This window comes from Acomys minous, assembly GCF_964271855.1.
Source record: "Acomys minous genome assembly, chromosome: 12".
In the NCBI taxonomy this organism is placed as follows: domain Eukaryota; kingdom Metazoa; phylum Chordata; class Mammalia; order Rodentia; family Muridae; genus Acomys; species Acomys minous.
This window is the reverse complement of record NC_140493.1, coordinates 61,246,679-61,265,290: the sequence shown is the minus strand read 5'-3', so window position 1 is coordinate 61,265,290 and position 18,612 is coordinate 61,246,679. Positions and strand designations below refer to the sequence as shown.

The window sequence follows — 18,612 nt, the reverse complement described above, 5'->3', positions numbered from 1 at the left end:
AATTTCTGAAGGTGGAGGGTTACAGTTTCCAGCTGTAATGTGCGTGGACCTTAGAGTGGACCCAGGTGAGCTGTCCCTTTCCTTCCTCTCCTGCCATCATTGGGATGCTGTGCCGGCCCCTTCCAGATCATGGGGGCTACAACAAAAGCTGTGGGAAGTCCCGTGAACCGACCATTACATTTAGCCATTACGTAAGTTAGATTATGTCATGTTTAATTATGGAAATTATATTAAAATCAAAGATAGTGAACCCTTAAAACTGAAGGCCTCAGTACCATTCATGCTGGTGAGGTCATGTGCCTGTGCGGTATGGTCAGGTGGAAACGCGATCTGGTGGGGGCGTGGCCTGCTGGTGTGCTGCTGCTGCACATTTCTGCCCAGCACCTATTCCACCTGGCCGTACCAGGAGCTGGAAATCACCTGTGCCAAGAGCATTTAGACCCAGAGATTAGTGCACGCCACCGACCAGGACTGCTAAGCATTCACCGTCACACCGCTGACGACAAGGAAAGATAGACAGTTCTCTTTTCGTACCATGACCACTAAAAGAGATAAGGTGGGACTGGGAGGTGAGACAGCAGCTGACATCTAGTTTTAATGTTTACCGGAGGCCAAGCTGCATAGCTAGAGCATCGCACGCACACCCCACCAGCACATCCAATGTATAACATTTTCCTTACAGACTGTTTAATTCACCCCTAGTTTCGAAAATGTAGAATATAATACAGTTCCTCTTAGTAGTCTCTTCAGAGTGAAGCTATCTGAAGGAAGGCTAAGAGGTGTTTCTTTAAATGTGTCTCTTTGCACCCTGAACGGTACTCAGAAAATGTCAAATTTAACTCCAAACTGGAAATGAATCAGGAAAGGTTAGTGTGTAGAGGGCGAGACCTTGTCACTTTGTCCCCCTGAGAAAGTACAAGGGACAGCTTTGAAGAGGAACAGTAAAACCCAGCGGGAGGCGGGGGACGCAAGGCTGATAGTATTGGGTCTTAACTCAGAGCCTAGCCTGCCTCGGGAGCAACCCACTTCCCAGGTCACCCTCAGCACAGCACAGGAGCCGTGTGCACAGCCATGACAGCAGCACACTGCAGAGCCTGACGGCTGCAGCAGAGAAGCCGGGACCTGTCAGCAGGGCTCAGTGACTCTGCTCTTGGAATTTATATAGAGCACTGAGGTGAAACTGTTCCCCTGAGCTAACGACAAAAGGGGGTACATCCCTTGGGGTGTTTGTAACAGGGATGTGAGTGCCCCGGTACTGAATAGTTTCAGAAATCACAAAAATCGGCAAAAAGAGAAATCTGTTTTTATAACACTGACAGCTCTCACCGGCATGGAGCCTTGTGATCAGAGTTCATATGAGGCAGAAAAAGAAAACAGCGAGCAATCCAAGCCTTCTTTTTCTGCAAAAGGAGGAAAAAATGATGATTTTTAATGACTTCTCACATCCCACTAGGAGCTCGAAAACATTACTGAGCAGCCGTGCGGAGAGGATAAGTCACAGATGGAGCTTTGCACAGATGGGCTTGCATGTGGAGAGGCCGTGTTGGTCAACTAGGAATCCTGAAGACGGGAATTCTGGGGATTGCAACACCCTGATACGGAGCGGCAAACTGCGGCAGAGATCAACACGAGATGGGATTGCCAAGAGAGATGACAATGTGATGACAATCAAACTGAGAATTCCTGGCCGCTGCTCCCCCTTACCAATAAGAACTCTGAGCAAAAGAACTTCGGAAAATGCCAATCAGCTAACAGAGGAACACCCGCTTAAATCAGTGTGGACGGAATGGAAAATCAGAGCCTGTTAAGAAAGCCAGAAACAAACTATAAACTCAAGAGACAAAATGCATTAGGGTTTTAAGACCAACTATAGCCATTGCTTAAGACATTTTGAGCAAAACCAATTAGTCAAGTACACCGTGGAATAAAATAGACAAATAGCTAAGAAAATTTCTACCAAACAGTCAAAGGCAATCTAAATTGTCCAAGGATTTTATCATCTCAATTTTTATTTATTAAAAAAAAACTTTAACAAAAGCAGCAGTTACTTAAAGGAAACATATACCTTCTGAAAATAAATATAGAAACCAGAGAACAATAATTCAATAAGAACACAATTCTAGTCACATTTTTGGTTTAAAAAACAAACAAACAAACTGACAAAGGCTTTCTCACTGGGATGCCCACACATCCTAGCAAAGCAGACCGTAGGGCGGCTATTGTGAGGAAGACAGTCACTGGGCAGGCCGCATGCATCATTGTGGTTACCTGCCCGCTGAAGAGCAGTTAGCTCCATGGGCCCTGCGGATGTTCTCTCAGGCAGACGTGTCACACTAAGGATCAGCCATCTGTGGACGGTGAGCTGGGGAACACAGCCGGTGTCGGTGACACTTCCCCTCCGACGATGTCACTGCTAACCAAGCCTCTTTTTGCCTGGAATGTTCCTTTAGATGTGCAGGTGCTGCCATAACACAGCGAGGCCAGCGAGGCCAGCGAGGCCAGTGAGGCCATTGTAACTTCAGACAACGATTCATGATTATTTTGAATTATTATGCCTGATCTATGTTGCAGAAGGCAATTTAAAAGGTATCTGAGTGAGATAGTAAGAGTCACTATTGCTCCTGTATTTATACTTGGGGTACAAATGCAGTGTGTGGAAAGCCAGGCTGGGGATGATCACACCAAAACAAGAGCTGCTAAAAACCATGGCTGTCGGTGATAATCACAGAAGAACAGTAATTAACTGTGGTTACATGTATAGCATGCTGCTGGGGACACAAGCACTTCCAATGGGACATTTCATTCATCAGCACAAGCCACTTCCAGTCCTAACCATACAAGGGGGGGAGGGGACGCAAGGATTAGGGTCACAGACTCACAGGCCTGATGGGGACATTTCGAGGGGGAAGTTTAACATGTAATGCTCACAAGGGTGTTTTAAAACATGAAAGTGAAAGACAGAGCAAGGCTATGGCACTCATCTTTGTAGAGAAAATCAACAGCAATAAAACAGCAGCGTGCAGCTAGCATAAGGTCTGGAGCCACAACACTCAATTCTAACTCCAAAGTTACCAATTGCCCTTGGGAAACTCTCGGTTTTCCAATTTACAGGACAGGGGTGGGTGGGGGGAGTAACAAAAACCCCTACCTCTCAGGTTTGTCAGAATTAAATCAGCATTTAAATGTATTACCATAGAACCTAAGAGACAGTAAGGATTACATAGCTGGCACATGTAATCACACTCTTGGCCCAAGGACATTGGGGCGCTGGCTTTCCCTGGATAAGGGGGTTAAGGGGATTTCTTTGAGGGTCATTTTTTTCTGACACATGATGTGTGCAGAATCTTCAGGCTGCATTTAGGCAGCTGCTCCAAACACCAGCCATGGGGCTAGAAACGACTGGTGACTGTGAGACAGAGGGATGGCCGCTGGGCGTGCCTGTCCCGTGTTCACTGCACCAGCAAAACCAGCGAAAATGGATGTGAAACAAGACACCTGCTTGCTGACTCTGCTCTGTGATTCCCAGTGCCCAGGAATCCCAGCCTGACTGCTACCTGGGATACCATCTCTCTGTGACAGAAACAAACAAAGTAACAAAGTTTGAGAATAATCGCCCAGCACTCAAAAAGCCTAGCCACCATAACCCTGAAATTTACCATAAAGCTATAAAGAGGCCCATGGCTTCCTCCCACATCCAACTTCACCCCTCAGCCGTGTCCATTCGTCTTTGAGGAAACACAGCTTGGTAATGCTGCCGCTAAGTAAAGAAGCAATGAGCTCTGTTGGTGCACCTGGAAATACACGCCAGCCCAGAGAAGCACTTAGCTCATAGCGCGTTAATGAAAGCATCAGGACCACCCTGAAGTGTGTAAGTCCCATAAAGGCTGAGAGGAGTTAAACACTTATGGTAACGGGCAGCACTGAGCAGCGAACACTCATCTCCAGTCGCTCCGGATGAGCTTGGGGTAACACCCAAGGTTTGGGTAAAACTAAAGTGAGCTCATGTGTTACCGGGAAAGGTTGCCAGGACAATGCAAACTTTACAGGAAAAAGTCTTCCTGGCGTTTTTCTTCTCCAGCCTTCCCATGGCTCCCTGGAAGCTGGAAAAGGCAGAGAGTGTTCTCAAGCCTTGATAGGAAAAAGGTCCGAGGTCCAGCAGCTGTGCGTGCTTTGTTCATTCCCAGGCTCCCTGCTTGGATCAGAGCTTAGTCAAAAGAAATATGTGCGAGCATATCAGTAAAAGTTTCTAAGGCTAAGGGTGATGCTTTTAATTGCTGATTTAATTGCTAGTTCTTTCATCTGCGTCACCTGTTGCTGCAGCTCTAAAGCAGGAGCAGCAAACACATCCACACTTGGAGGCTCCCCGAGGCCAACTACACTGCGCCATCTAGTGTGGCCACTGATCCCCTCTCTCTCTCTCTCTCTCTCTCTCTCTCTCTCTCTCTCTCTCTCTCCCTCCCTCCCTCCCTCCCTCTCTCTCTCTCTCTCTCTCTCCCTCCCTCCCTCCCTCTCTCTCTCTCTCTCTCTCTCTCTCTCTCCCCCCCCGCCCCCCAAATCACCCATAGGGGATGAGGTAAGGATTGGCAGTAAACAATTTCTGCATGGATATACGTACAAATCCCGCAACATGTTACAACTAAGGCTTCCTAAATTCACCAGTGCACGAATGTGGGTCTTGCAGCATTTACCAACTCAGCTTCTGTGTTGTTGAAAACACAGTGGATGGCAAGACAGATGGGGAAGACAGCTCTGTGGGTAAAAATGCTTATCACAGGAGTTTGAAGAACCAAGTTTAGAGCCCAGTGCCCACTGTGACAGCACACGTCACATAACTCCGGCACTGTGATATGGAGACAGCTAGGTCCTGAGAGCTAAGCAAGGGTCTTCAAGTTCACCGAGAGGCCCTGTCTTAAAAGATAAAGTAGAAAGAGATGGAGGAAGACACCCAACATCAACCTTGAGTTCCTCCCTCAAAGTTGATGATAGTGTTCTGGACCCCAGTGTCACGGGACTGAACTTGGTTACTGGGCCTCTTAAGGGACATGGCTGTCAGAATGTGTGAAATAGACGCACCGTCTCTTACATAGCATTGGGTCAGAGAGTGTTGTCAAGTCAGTGGATGGACGGAAATGTGGGGAGTGGGATTCCCAGTTACCAAGATGGAGCCTAGCTGTGGCTGAAGAGACTGGAAAGATCTCAAATTCAGTCTGAAGCTATTAATATGAGCAAAATGGAACAGGACCATTTTTTGTGTGTCAAGGGTTGTCATCAAAAGAAAGATTTATTTTGTGTTAAATATGACTTAAAAGGAGAGACTTTTTGGCTCAAGAATTAGAGAAAATGAAATCAGTCCCTCATTTTAAAAATTATTAAAGTATTTTTAAGTCACCAACTGTTACCTGCCAGCAAAGGACACAAATACCTCGTCACCATCACTCCACCATATCTGTTTTTTCCCAGCACAACTGGACAAGCTCAGCAATTCTTGCTTCCCAAGAGAGCAAGTGTCTCCAAGGACACTCTCTTCATTCTTGTATTCAGAGGCCCACAGTGTGAAACACACTCTTAAAAAAAAAAAAAGACTACAATAATATAAATACATCATTTGCCTTTCCTTTTTCTCCAAGCCCTTCCATATGGCCATCTATCCTTGTCACTTTCATATTCACGGTGTCTTTATTCATTTTTAATTGTTCTTAAATATAGCTATGCACATACATATATATTCCTAAATACCAAATATCCCCTCCTCAGCCGGTGTAATGTCACTTATATTCATGCTTTCATGGCTGTTTAGTATTGGATACCCAATTTACGTGTTCTTCCCTGAGGAAGACTGTTTTTCCCTTGCTCTTCAATTCCTTAGTTTCCTGTAGTCCTTTGTGTAGGGGTCAGGCCTTGTGGCTCCCCCACCCACTTTGGCATGACTGTTGTTATTGTTCGGCTCATGCTTAGGCAGTTGTGTTTATGAGACTTTATGGGTGTAGCTTCTGACATTCCTAGGAAAGACAGTCTCACAGCAAACTCCCTGTGAGAGAGACTCTGAATAGACTGTGGTTCTAGTCGGTCTTGTCTCATGTGCATTGTATTCTAACTCAGAACAGGCAGTGGCGGTGGCTGAGACAGAGGCAGTGGCTGAGGCAGAGGCAGTGGCTGAGGCAGAGGCAGTGGCTGTGGCAGTGGCTGAAGCAGAGGCAGTGGCTGAGGCAGTGGCTGAGGCAGAAGCAGTGGCTGAGGCAGAGGCAGTGGCTGAGGCAGAGGCAGTGGCTATGGCAGAGGCAGAGACAGTAGCTGAGGCAGAGGCAGTGGCAGAGGCAGAGGCAGAGGCAGTGGCTGAGGCAGAGGCAGAGGCAGTGGCTGAGGCAGAGGCAGTGGCTATGGCAGAGGCAGAGACAGTGGCTGAGGCAGAGGCAGTGGCTGAAGCAGAGGCAGTGGCTGTGGCAGAGGCAGAGGCAGTGGCTGAGGCAGAGGCAGTGGCTGAGGCAGAGGCAGTGGCTGAGGCAGAGGCAGTGGCTGTGGCAGTGGCTGAGGCAGAGGCAGTGGCTGTGGCAGTGGCTGAGGCAGAGGCAGTGGCTGTGGCAGAGGCAGAGACAGTGGCTGAGGCAGAGGCAGTGGCTAAGGCAGAGGCAGTGGCTGAGGCAGAGGCAGTGGCTGAGGCAGAGGCAGTGGCTATGGCAGAGGCAGAGGCAGTGGCTGAGGCAGAGGCAGTGGCTGAGGCAGAGGCAGTGGCTGAGGCAGAGGCAGTGGCTGAGGCAGAGGCAGAGACAGTAGCTGAGGCAGAGGCAGTGGCAGAGGCAGAGGCAGTGGCTGAGGCAGAGGCAGTAGCTGAGGCAGAGGCAGTGGCTGAGGCAGAGGCAGTGGCTGAGGCAGAGGCAGAGACAGTAGCTGAGGCAGAGGCAGTGGCAGAGGCAGAGGCAGAGGCAGTGGCTGAGGCAGAGGCAGTGGCTGAGGCAGAGGCAGTGGCTATGGCAGAGGCAGAGACAGTGGCTGAAGCAGAGGCAGTGGCTGAGGCAGAGGCAGAGGCAGTGGCTGAGGCAGAGGCAGTGGCAGTGGCTGAGGCAGAGGCAGTGGCTGTGGCAGAGGCAGTGGCTGAGGCAGAGGCAGTGGCTATGGCAGAGGCAGAGACAGTGGCTGAAGCAGAGGCAGTGGCTGAGGCAGAGGCAGAGACAGTAGCTGAGGCAGAGGCAGTGGCAGTGGCTGAGGCAGAGGCAGTGGCTGAGGCAGAGGCAGTGGCTGAGGCAGAGGCAGTGGCTGAGGCAGAGGCAGAGACAGTAGCTGAGGCAGAGGCAGTGGCTGAGGCAGAGGCAGAGACAGTGGCTGAGGCAGAGGCAGTGGCTGTGGCAGAGGCAGAGACAGTGGCTGAGGCAGAGGCAGAGGCAGTGGCTGAGGCAGAGGCAGTGGCTGAGGCAGAGGCAGTGGCTGAGGCAGAGGCAGTGGCTGTGGCAGAGGCAGAGACAGTGGCTGAGGCAGAGGCAGTGGCTGAGGCACACACACACACAGACAACACATTATGAAAATAAAATGAAACAAGTAAAAAAAAATCTCATGCTTATTATGGGTTATATATAAAATGAATGTAAAGCAGACAATATATAAATTTGAATTTAATATTAAATGCATTTAAATTTATGCAAATAATAGATTTTGCACTCTACATTTTACTTTGTGCCCAACCATTCAAAACTTGTGGGTAGACGTTTCAACTGAACCTTCATATCATGGCGTCTGCAGCTTTGTCCCCGTGTCCTGTGGCGCTTGTTGTCAGCTCATGCTAAGTGCCCAGGTGCTTGGTGCATTTCTTCACGCTGCCCTGGGGACGTTCTCCCTTACTATTTCAGCCACATAATCAGAAGGGTGTTTGTCATAGTGCCATCCAGCATCTCTAGAAGTTGCATATGGGAAGCTTTCAAGTAATCTGGGCTGCTGTCATACCAGAGAGCAAGCTTCCAAAGGACAAGCCATGTGCCTCCAAAGGACAAGCCATGTGCCTCCAAAGGACAAGCCACGTGTTCTGTTTCCATATCCACACTGAGCGCCCACACAGGGATCTTTACACCTACTAAGCCAAGGAAACAAAACACAAGTGTGCCTTCGCCTTACTTTATGTAAGAGAAAAACAATTACCTTTCCTGAGACTGTGTTCCTTATTTGCCCTGTGTGAATCTTGGCTTTCCTGTTCATACTTTGTCTACGTTAACATCTCTCCAAGATAAGAAATTACCATTTAAAATGTGCCCAGCAGAGGAATGACATTAAAAAAAATCACCAAAGAGCTCATAATTCAAAATTACTAAACAGACAGGACAGAATTCACTATGTCAGCAGAACTCAAAATTAGCTCTTCCAAGAACCACAAATCATAGACTTACTGAGCACTGTGGCAGCCAGACGCTAGGGTGGCCGCTACAAACACAGCCGCTCCTGACACTCAGGCTTCCTCCCCTCTCCCCTCCCCTCTTCCTCCCCTTCTCTTCTCTCCTCTCTCCTCTCTTCTCCCCTTCTCCCCCCTACCCCATCCTCTCATTTTTGAGATATGGTCCCACTGTGTAGTTCTGGCTGACCTAGAGTTCCCATGTAGACTATTCTGGCCTCAAACTAAGAGAGATCCACCTACACTCACTGCCTTGTAGTGCCAGGATTACAGCGTGCACACCCCCATGCCTAGCTGCCATGTCTAACTTCTTCCCCAGGTATAAACATAATGTGTGACTTGCTTCTAGCCAATAGTACACAGCAATGGAATGGGGTGTGTGTGTGTGTGTGTGTGTGTGTGTGTGTGTGTGTGTGTACACAAGTGCCTATTAAGTTATGTAAGAAGGCAGTACCTATCTTGCTAAGGAACTCTCCTCAGCTGACTGCATACGTAACCATATGCCGAGAACCACTTGGTTCAGCATTGCACATGGCCTCTGGCTCACAACAGAAACCAAGGTGCTCAGTGACATGGTTTGCCAGGAACTGAATGTCACTAACGACCAGGTGAACATTAAAGCAGACCCTTCCCAGGCTGGTTTCATAGGAAAAGCTGCTCAGTTGTGATCACAGAGACCCCAGCACTGCTGCACCCAGATTTCTGACCCACAAAAACTCAGAACAAACGTGTGCTGTTCTGAGCCATGAAGTGTGTGGTAGAACTGTCAGGCAGGAGTAACTATACAGCTCAAGGCTACTAAGAGGGGATTTAAATTATTAAAGACAAAGACATTTATAAATATGGGGAATGAAAGAAATACCAGTAAGAATTATAAGACACAAATGTTTAAGAATAATAACATAAGTTCAGACAGAAATGAGCAGATCTCTAAGAGATCTCCTGGTCTACACAGTGAGTTCTAGGCCAGCTAAGGCAGCAGAGTGAGCGCTACACTCGGGAGGCAGAGGCAGGTAGATCCCTCTGAGTTTGACACTAGCCTGGTCTGCAAAGCAAGTCCAGGACAGCCAGAGCTACACAGAGGATCACTGTCCTTGGGGGTCAGGGAAGTACATAGGGGGACCCACCTCAAAAACAAAACCAAAAAAGTTTTATGAATGAAAGACATAATTCAACTCAATGGGCAGGTGGAATAGGAAATGAAAACAGAATATATTGCAACGCACTTAGCGCGGTTCACATGGAAAATCCCGACAGGACAGAATGCACAGGTGAAAACGCTGAGGACTGCACAGAACAGACCCAAAAGCATGAGTCCTGAGACTTGAGAAGCAACTTGAAGCCCAAGAAAGATCATGACAGTAAGCACAGTGGCGAGACATGGAACCCCAAAGCCGTGGGAAGACTGTAAAGGCAGAAAGAAGCCGCCTCCTGCAAGAACAGCAGCGAGCTCTCCCACCGCCCCGCGCAACACTAACACCTTCACAGTGCCGCGAGGAAGCAGGCTGTAGTTGGGAAACAGGTGGTTAGCCATGGAGACAGAAGGGAACAAGAAGTGTGACAGGGGTGGATATGGTCAGAATACATTATACACACTTACGGAAATGTCACGACTAAGTTGTTATTATATGCTTAGTATATGCTAACTCAAACAACAAAATCATAAGGTCTTTAAATCTATGCTGAGCTAAGACATCAGAAGAAAATGGTCATTTTCAATGAAATCCGTAACTTATTTTAACCACTTTCTTTCCCTTTTTCTAAACTTAATTTCTACTTATAATTATAGTGCTGGAGATGGATCTCACACATGTGAGGCCCTTGCCACTGAGGGGAATTCCCAGCTCTGTTTCTCATTTTCCTGGACCTTATGTACGTTGGTGTGTGTGCGTGAGAAACCGGCCTAAGGATAAAGCCGTGTGAGGAGATTTCTGAGCTGTGACAAGGGCCTCGTGATCTCAGTTTCTTACAAAATATGAAATTGTTCTTGGCATATGCGTCTGTGCCCTCCCAGGTGGGGCGGGCAGAAGTGATGTCACTTCACATTATTTGTTACAACTGGCTATTGTTATCAGTTTACACGTCTGCATGGAAGAGTGCACTTGTGCAGTGTGAGGCTCGTCGGCCATATCTGTCCTGTACTTGTGATTGGACAACTCGCTCGTGCGACTCCTCTTAACCCTCAGGGTAGAAACTATCTGATGCTCTGAATAGAAAAAAAGCAAAAACAGTGCTATTGACAATGCCAGAGACAGCTTCCTCACCTCCTTTACCTGGGCCCTTTTAGATAAGCCTCCTCCCTTCCTGAAAATGAGCCTGAAGCACAGGGTGAGGAATTTGATAATCAATCTAATTTTGGGAGAGTCTATGGGAATGCCAGCTTTACAACCTAGGCAGAGCAAGGGCACCGCAGGGAAGGGGAGTTCGCTGCCCAACGCCTCCCTGGCCTCAGGAGCTTCGCTTACTATTTCCAACGTACTAACTGGTCTCTTTATAACTCTAGAGCCAAGCTTGGTGTTGGCTACTCCTCGAATATTATCTCAAGACCCAACGAAAGAACTTCAGCTGTTTGAATCCAGACTAAAAGGCATTTGTGTAACTGTGTGGCTCCTTCATGCCCTTTAAAACTCACTGATTTTCCTCCACTAAATCGCCTCCTACAGGTAGTGTAGCAAAGAGGAAAAGCCTTTGGGATGGTCTATTTATAGCATAAAGGCCAGAAGATACGAACTGCTTACCTTACTGTACTTGTTCAGTTAGTAAGCCAGGGGAAGACCCGATGCTGACAGGTGTCTGGATTTCACCCTTGCTGTATTATATTACCCTAAGCAGGCAGTTGACAAGAGCATTACAGAACTCTTGGGATAGAAAGTCACCATCCAGTGGCAAGCTATGGGATTTCCTCACCCAACAACATTTCCTCCGTTCCATCATTCAGCCTTTTCCCATCCCACAGGCAGAACTTGTTTTATGGATGGCTCACCTAGGGGTGTATGGGAGAGACCCGTGCGCCGTGCTGCACTCACCAATCTAATACTTCTTTTTTTTTTTTTTTTAAGCTCAACAGCTAGAACTGGATGTTTTAATCCACCTGTTATGGCTAATTTATAAAACCTTAAATCTTGTTTCAGATTCTACTCATGTTGTAGGATTATTTCTTATTATTTCATATTTGTGCACACTCTAACCTCCCTGGTTTTATTGCAGAAGGAATTAAGCTAGCTGCCCCCTTTTCACTTCTCCAGGCATGCGTCTGTCACTGCAGGTGGGTGCACTGACCCACTGTGGGTTTCTCTTCATCCCCTCCAGCTCCAGGGCCATCAAGGACAATGGCTGAGGCGGGGGAGAAGACAGGGGAAGCCACACAAGATAACAGACCTCCAGCTAAAGAGCAAACGGAGATGTCAGCCACATCTTCAGGAGCCAAGCTGCCCTGCAGGGGTAAATACAAGGCCCTCTGCACCAAGTGTCAACTGATGCTCGCTGTCCCGACCGGTGCATCTTCAGGGCGAGTCTCTGCGCGCACGTATTGGTCTTATGTTCCTCATCCTCCTTTGCTTCAGCTGTAGCTGGGTAGATCCAGCTCCCGTTTTCTTTACTAATGGCTCTTTGTTTTTGCCTGGCCCTTGGGACCACAACAGAATCATTCATTCACTTCCTATTTCATAGGACATCATAACACTTGTATTCCTATTAAAAGGCAAATATGGGCTTATGTTTTGCAAGATAACAGAACCACTAATCCTGTGGGTCTCTTTCCAAACTATTGTCTAGATCTTTCTGATCAACGTAATTATGTCACCGACAGTACTGGACAGAGTTTGGATCCCTATCCTTAGTGGCTGAGTATTACCCACAAGGCCTTCACTGTTCTACTATTATTCATTAGGTTGATAATTTGCTTGCTTATAGGATAATCGTACATCAAATGACATCCACAGCATTTTCCTATTGAAAAATAAAAAAGAGGAAGATGTTGGGACACGGTTCCTGAATGAAGTTATGTAAGAGGATTTCTGAGCTTGGCAGAAAATTCTAAGAAACCAAGACAAGAGTCTTGTGACCTCAGTTTCTGCAAAACACAGAAATGTTTTTAGATTATGATTTTGCGCCTCTCCCAGTGTAGCAAATGGAGTGAATTTATTATGGGTTATTCATTATAACTGGCTATTGTTATTTGTTTACATGCCTCTCTGGAAAAACATGGTTTTGCTGCATGCGGCTTGCCTACCATCTGAAGCTGTCTGCCTCATGTGTCTTGTCCGTGTGACCGTACACTTTACTCACGCGACTCTTCTTAACCCTCAGAGTATAAAATGACTCCCTGAATAAAGTTGTCTATCGCATGAGACTTTCGTCCCCCTCATTTCCTGGCTCCACTCTCCCAGGTTCCCGCTGCCTCTAGAGCTAGAAGCATGCATGTATATTTATAAGCACAGCTAATATAAATCTATCATACACGTTTGTTATTTTTAAAAATATTAATGTTTATGCTAGGGATGGCCGTAGATCTTATTATTATTATCAATTAGTTAATTAATTAAAAATATTTTTCAAGACATGTTTTTCTGTGTAGCCTTGGCTGTCCCGGACTCCTTTTGTAGACCAGGCTGCTCTCGAGCTCACAGAGATCCTCCTGCCTCTGCCTCCTGAGTCCTGGGATTGCAGGCAGGTGGTAGGTTTTAAATGCAGCTTTTATTGCAACATAAAGTTTTTTAGAAAGAGTTAAAGGCAGCTGTGCTCTGTCGTCAGTCCTCTCACTAACACAAGTGTGCAGTGTGAAGGTGCAGAGCCAGTCTCCAGACCCGACCAGTGCTGTGTGGCCCCCTAGCGGCAGGGGTTGTACCTACACAATGCCAGGGCTGGTGTCGAACCCTTCACTCTTCTCCCGAAGCCCTGCAGAGACCCTTCAAGGCACATCTAAGACACTAGCTCAGACGTTTGGGCTCGTGAGTCATGATAATCCTTATCACTGACTTTCCTCTATCTACTTTAATATTCCTCTACCATTACTTGGGAGAATAAAACTATGTATACAGAAAATCACATAGGTCCTTTGTTATCCAGTCTCTTAGCATGTTACTTGGTGGGCACAATATAAAATCAAGTTCATAGTGCATTCAACATGCAGTGCCAGAAGAATATATTCCCTTGGTGGCATTATTATTGCAAAGAGCTATATCATAAATGAATCTTTGAGGAATGCCATATAATGTTTCTATTGCCATTAAGTAAATGAAATATCACTTACTTAATGGAAACAAATGGATAATACAATGATATCATAGGCAATTCCCATATCTAGAGGAACAAAAACTTTGGGCACTAAAGCCTGCACTAGTTGAGAAATTGTTCTTCTTACCAAGAATAAAAAAGTAAAACAACTATAGGTACAAGATTAAAATACAATTTAATCAACAATAGGGACAGATTTGTCCCTATTCAATCCTAAAGGTCAGTAGAGTATTCTCCAAGGGCCCATCCGCTCACTCCTGCCAAAGCCGGGAAGGATTCTCGATCTCGGCAGCCCCCAAACAGAACAATCCGTTTCTGGATGACCCAAACTGTCCAGTTCCTGAACCAGTCAGCTGAGTAACAGCATGCTGAAAGCTGGTGGGCTTACTAAGCCCAAACAGAAGCCCCTTCTTCATATGTACGTGGAAAATATGGTTGATTATTAACACACAAAAATCCCATTTCACCGAGCAGCTTTAGATTCCTTTGAAGGAGTAGTCTTTGAGTAGTGAAAAACATAATAAAAATAACAGATGGCACTGCAGTGGACAGAGGGCAATAGGTTAGGGGAGGAGAATAAACAGTGAATTACAGGTAAAGGATTAACGGGCAGAGCTGTGTGGTCTCAGAAAAACAGTCCTGGTAAATTAGAGATTCATTTCATGATTTCATGGAGACATCTGGGCTACGTAGGAGCGGGAGGCCTTATTCTCACAGCAAAGAGCACAAAGCTGTCGCCAAGTTACAGCGCAGTTACTCATGCTGGCTGAAGTGGAGGCAGAGGTGGGGGCCTGGGGGCGAGGGAGGTGGGCGGGCTGGGGGCGAGGGGGGGCTAGGGAGCGAGGGAGGTGGGCGGGCTGGGGGCGAGGGAGGTGGGGGGGCTGGGGAAAGCAGCCAGACAGCCAGCAGTACACTCTGGTGTCCTGAGCAAGATGATAAAATAACAAATAATATGATGAAACTAATTCTCTGGACAGCATTTGGGGATCGGGTCCCCTGGGATGGGTTATTTGCGGTTTAAGAACCACTAAGGGATCAACAGATAGAGAAGTAGTGGTTCATAGCTGTCTAGTCTTGGAGACCTCTCTCCATAAAAGATCTAAAGAACTCAAGAATAAAAACCCCCAAAGTCATCATTCTGTTCACATCTCCCCGACCTGCCACCGCCCGGCAAGCAGCTACTCTCTCGGCCCCTGTTAGCAGAGGATCTTCCCTTCTCCCTTCTCCCTTTTCTGTTCCTTCCCTGTTTGGCTTCAGGGTGGTCTTAAAATGGTCTCTGCTCGGCCCTCTGAGTGTCTGTCTCATACAGCATATGGCATGGTCGCCTAGGCGCCCACATGGGGCTGCACATGCGCAGTGATTTGCCAGCAGCCTGGCATAGCCGACAGTTGCCAGGGGGAACACTGGTCGGAACTACGGCTCCTGGTCACTGCGCAGACTCACTGAACGTGCACTCTCAGGGTGCTTTTCAAGCCCTACAGGCAAGCCCAAAAGGTATGTTAGGAGTGGGAAAGAGATGAGGCATTCTTTATTGGAAGAACAAGTAGTTGGCAGGAGAAGAAAATAAAGCAAACTGAATAAAACAGATAAAATGGAAAACTCACAAATCAGATTTAAAAACAATATATTCTGCTGACATTTAAATAAAGTATCCTGGGACAGCGATCTGATGCCAACAAGCCCGGCTCTCTTGTCTGGGGCCAGACACCGTTTTCATTTTCCTGTGTACTTACAGCTTTGCGAGGAGCCGCGCTATCTGCTACTTACTTGTGCTTGCTTGCATACTTTAAAAGGCTGGAGTGTTTCTTGGTAGAACAGCTGATGGTAAGCCTGTAGGTCAAACCAAAAGTACACACTGTGCTTCCATAGCTGCAGACGGAGAAGTAGAGATGGTCACCACGCAGTTAGTTAGAGAGGCCCCGCAGCGCGCGACTTCCATATGCACACATAAGGCTCATTATTTCCTTGCTGCTACCAAAATCGGGTCCAACGTAAGCTGGTCTCGATCTTTCATCACAAACTGGCTATATGCAAGATATTTATTGCTGTTGTCAGTGTAACATTGTATTTTTGCAAATAATCCTCCCTTGAAAGTAGTCAATGTTTAAAAATCGTGATGAATACAAACATTTCAAGTGTTGTAGCTGAATTTAAAAAGCATGTTTTTGAGGATGAAAGCAGATCTGAAGGTGTTCTGCTCTATCGGGTTCTGATCTATATGAAGGTGTTCTGATATTGAGCATCACAGCGAACTAAACAGGAACTCCTGGGCCAATTAGTCACTGCTCCCTCAGGTCATATGAATATTGATTGTGACTTTAAGACCATTACTGGAAATCACTTTACCTCTATTCGCTATAATTTATGGTTATTAGAATTATTAAAAAACCAAGTAATACTAGAAGTGAACCAAATATGGCATATTAAATTGAGATTGAATTATATGATTAACTCTAGTCAGTAGGACATGTCAATATTTATCTGTACTTCACTTTTCTTTGTAATTAGAGAGGTCAGTAAACCAAAGAGAATTACAACTCAGTCAGATGGTTAAAGATTTACTAAATACCAAGTACGGATTTACATTTACCAGATGAGATTTTGAATATCAGATATATTTCCTTGAACACCAAGTTATTTCAATGCCACTTACTTTTAAATCAAGTGAAACAATAAATCCAAATTTAAATACTTATTTTCTACCTTGTTCCCTGAATTCTCGCAGAATTTAGTAAAGAAGAATCCAGCTCTATTTTCTACATACAAAGATTGTAACAAGTTTTCCATGTCAAATCCTCTCAAGGCGCCAACATCCGATGCAGTTTTAACCTAGATGACAAAACAGAACTCATTATCTGCCTGAGCACAATGCAGTTCTTTATAGCATTGTACAAGTGGGCTTTGTAAACCCTGCTGAGCTGCCATTTGTTTTTGTAGTATATGTGTAATTAATGCAATGTGTTTGCATCTGACTGTCATGTAGATTCATTTATGAAACCCGGTTATTGCAGGAGAAGCCATGCAAACTGGTCTGATTCCAAGCACAATGTTAGAGCAACTCCCTGACCTCAATTCTTTTCACATTTTGGGCTGCAGTGGTTCCACTGGGGAGCCTTCCAAGTCGCTGTTGGTGGCCTGTCTCCTACATATTTACTGTTATTTTAGCCTTGAGGTGCTGCTATTCTAGCTATAAGTGGGCTATAAAAAGAACCATCTCCAAGGCCTCTCACTGCTGCTTGTTAAATGTCGGTTGTTGGGGGGGGGGGTGGTCCTCCTCTTTGGACAGTCTCACCCCACAGGTCATGGCCTTCAGGGTGGAGATGGCAATGGAAGTTCTCATAAAACCCTGTTGTTTATGGCTTCTCTGCCAACAACGTTAGGAACCCTAACACCATCCTTGAAACAAGGGCACCTGGCTATTTCTCAAGCACACAAGTGACTCTAGGATATGAACAGGGGTCAATTGTTCATGTACACTCATTAGCTATTTCAAGGGACTCAGACTTCTTTATGCTCCCCAAAACAAATATGGTGGGGCTAGTCTTGGGTAAGGCTCTCCACTCTCTTCATCACAGTCTTTGCTTGCTAAACAGATTCTGACATGAGAATATAATGGTTTTTTGTTTGTTTGTTTGTTTTTTAGCTAACAGCATTTGAAACTAAAATATCCTTATTTTAGTAGGAAAAAAGCCCTAATTATTAAAAAACTGAGAACTGTTCAAGAATATAACTAAGTGCTCAAACAGCATGCAGAGCGCTGAGGGGTCTGCTGACAGGGATGTTCCCAGGGCACATCTTCATCCACGTCTTCATTTGTACACCCTGCAAGAGACGCTTGTCCTCAAAGCAGATACACTCTGGGAACCTCTGCCTTCATAACAACAACAACAACAACAACAACAACCCTCCAAAAAATGAGATTTCCAAGATATAACAAGTGTTAAAAAAACTGAACAAGAATACCAAAGGATCTTATTTTGTGTCTGAGGCAGCACCAACCTAGGCCATAGTGACTGTGTTTTAAAAGAGTGGTCAATGCAGGACTGAGCTGAACAACACTAGAAAAAGAAACCTAAGTTCAAGGCCAGCCTGGTCTACAGAGCGAGCCCAGGACAGCCAGGACAGGAAACCCTGTCTTGAAAAAAAAAAAAAAAAAGAAAGAAAGAAAGAAAAAGAAAAGAAAAGAAAAGAAAGAAAGAAAGAAAGAAAAGAGATGTAGGCAAAGATTTGGTGAGAAAATTCCTTTGCAACTAAAAAAACAGAATGTGTTGCTTACTAGAGAAAAATATAATGAGTTAACAAAACCACAAATCTCTACAGTGAGTGACACTGGCTGATTAAACGAGGAACAGAGTTTTCGGACTTAAATACTTACATTAAGCTCCTCTGTGTAGGTGAACCTTCTTTCCAGCTGGGGCTTCAGACATTCAGAGATGTCAGTAAAAGACGTCAAACGGATCACTGTGGTGGCCTCTGGCGCCCACTTTGACCTAAATTGTAGGTGTGAGAACAAATTGATCAGTTAACGAGTCTGAGTACTGTCGATCTACATGGCATCAAAGAACTTCTTCAAAATTGTCAAGGCTGGACGAGAAACACACAGTGGACATCAGACTTAACGGTGGAAACAGAAATGCTTCCCCTAACCCTAAGCGGGCGAGGCCGCCTTCTCTGCCCTTCTAGTCTGCCCAAACCAGAAGGTGAGAAAAAGAAGCGAAAGGCACCCTGGTTGGAGGGGAAAATGCTAAAATGATCTTTACTCTCACATACTATACCAGATCTACAGAAAAAAAGTCCTGCTAACACTAACAGCTGAGTTCAGTTAGATCATGGGATCTAAGCTAAAGGCACAAAATCAAGTACTTCCATACACTCAAAATAAAGCGTTCTCATTCAGACTACCCTTACAAAACAGACGTTTAAAAGTAAAAAAATGTAAATTTATCCTCCACACTCAGTGACTTCAGACTATTATTTTCTTTTTATTTTTTATTTATTTATGGTTT

At 45.8% G+C, this 18,612-nt stretch overlaps 2 protein-coding genes across 6 annotated transcripts in view; both read right to left on the bottom strand.

The window, feature by feature from the left end:
• Positions 1 to 18,612, bottom strand: part of RGS22 (regulator of G protein signaling 22) — a 118,396-nt gene that overhangs the window by 41,582 nt on the left and 58,202 nt on the right. For 4 of the 5 annotated variants that reach the window (XM_084803057.1, XM_084803060.1, XM_084803061.1 and 1 more), the window contains 3 exons: positions 17,982 to 18,096; positions 16,310 to 16,435; positions 15,374 to 15,475 (listed from right to left, as the gene is read on the bottom strand). In XM_084803057.1, coding sequence (XP_084659183.1) covers positions 15,374 to 15,475; positions 16,310 to 16,435; positions 17,982 to 18,096 — 343 coding nt within the window. The remainder of the gene's footprint in view (positions 1 to 15,373; positions 15,476 to 16,309; positions 16,436 to 17,981; positions 18,097 to 18,612) is intronic. The other variant, XM_084803058.1, reaches the window with a different exon arrangement.
• Positions 1 to 18,612, bottom strand: part of COX6C (cytochrome c oxidase subunit 6C) — a 161,895-nt gene that overhangs the window by 87,962 nt on the left and 55,321 nt on the right. The window lies entirely within an intron of this gene.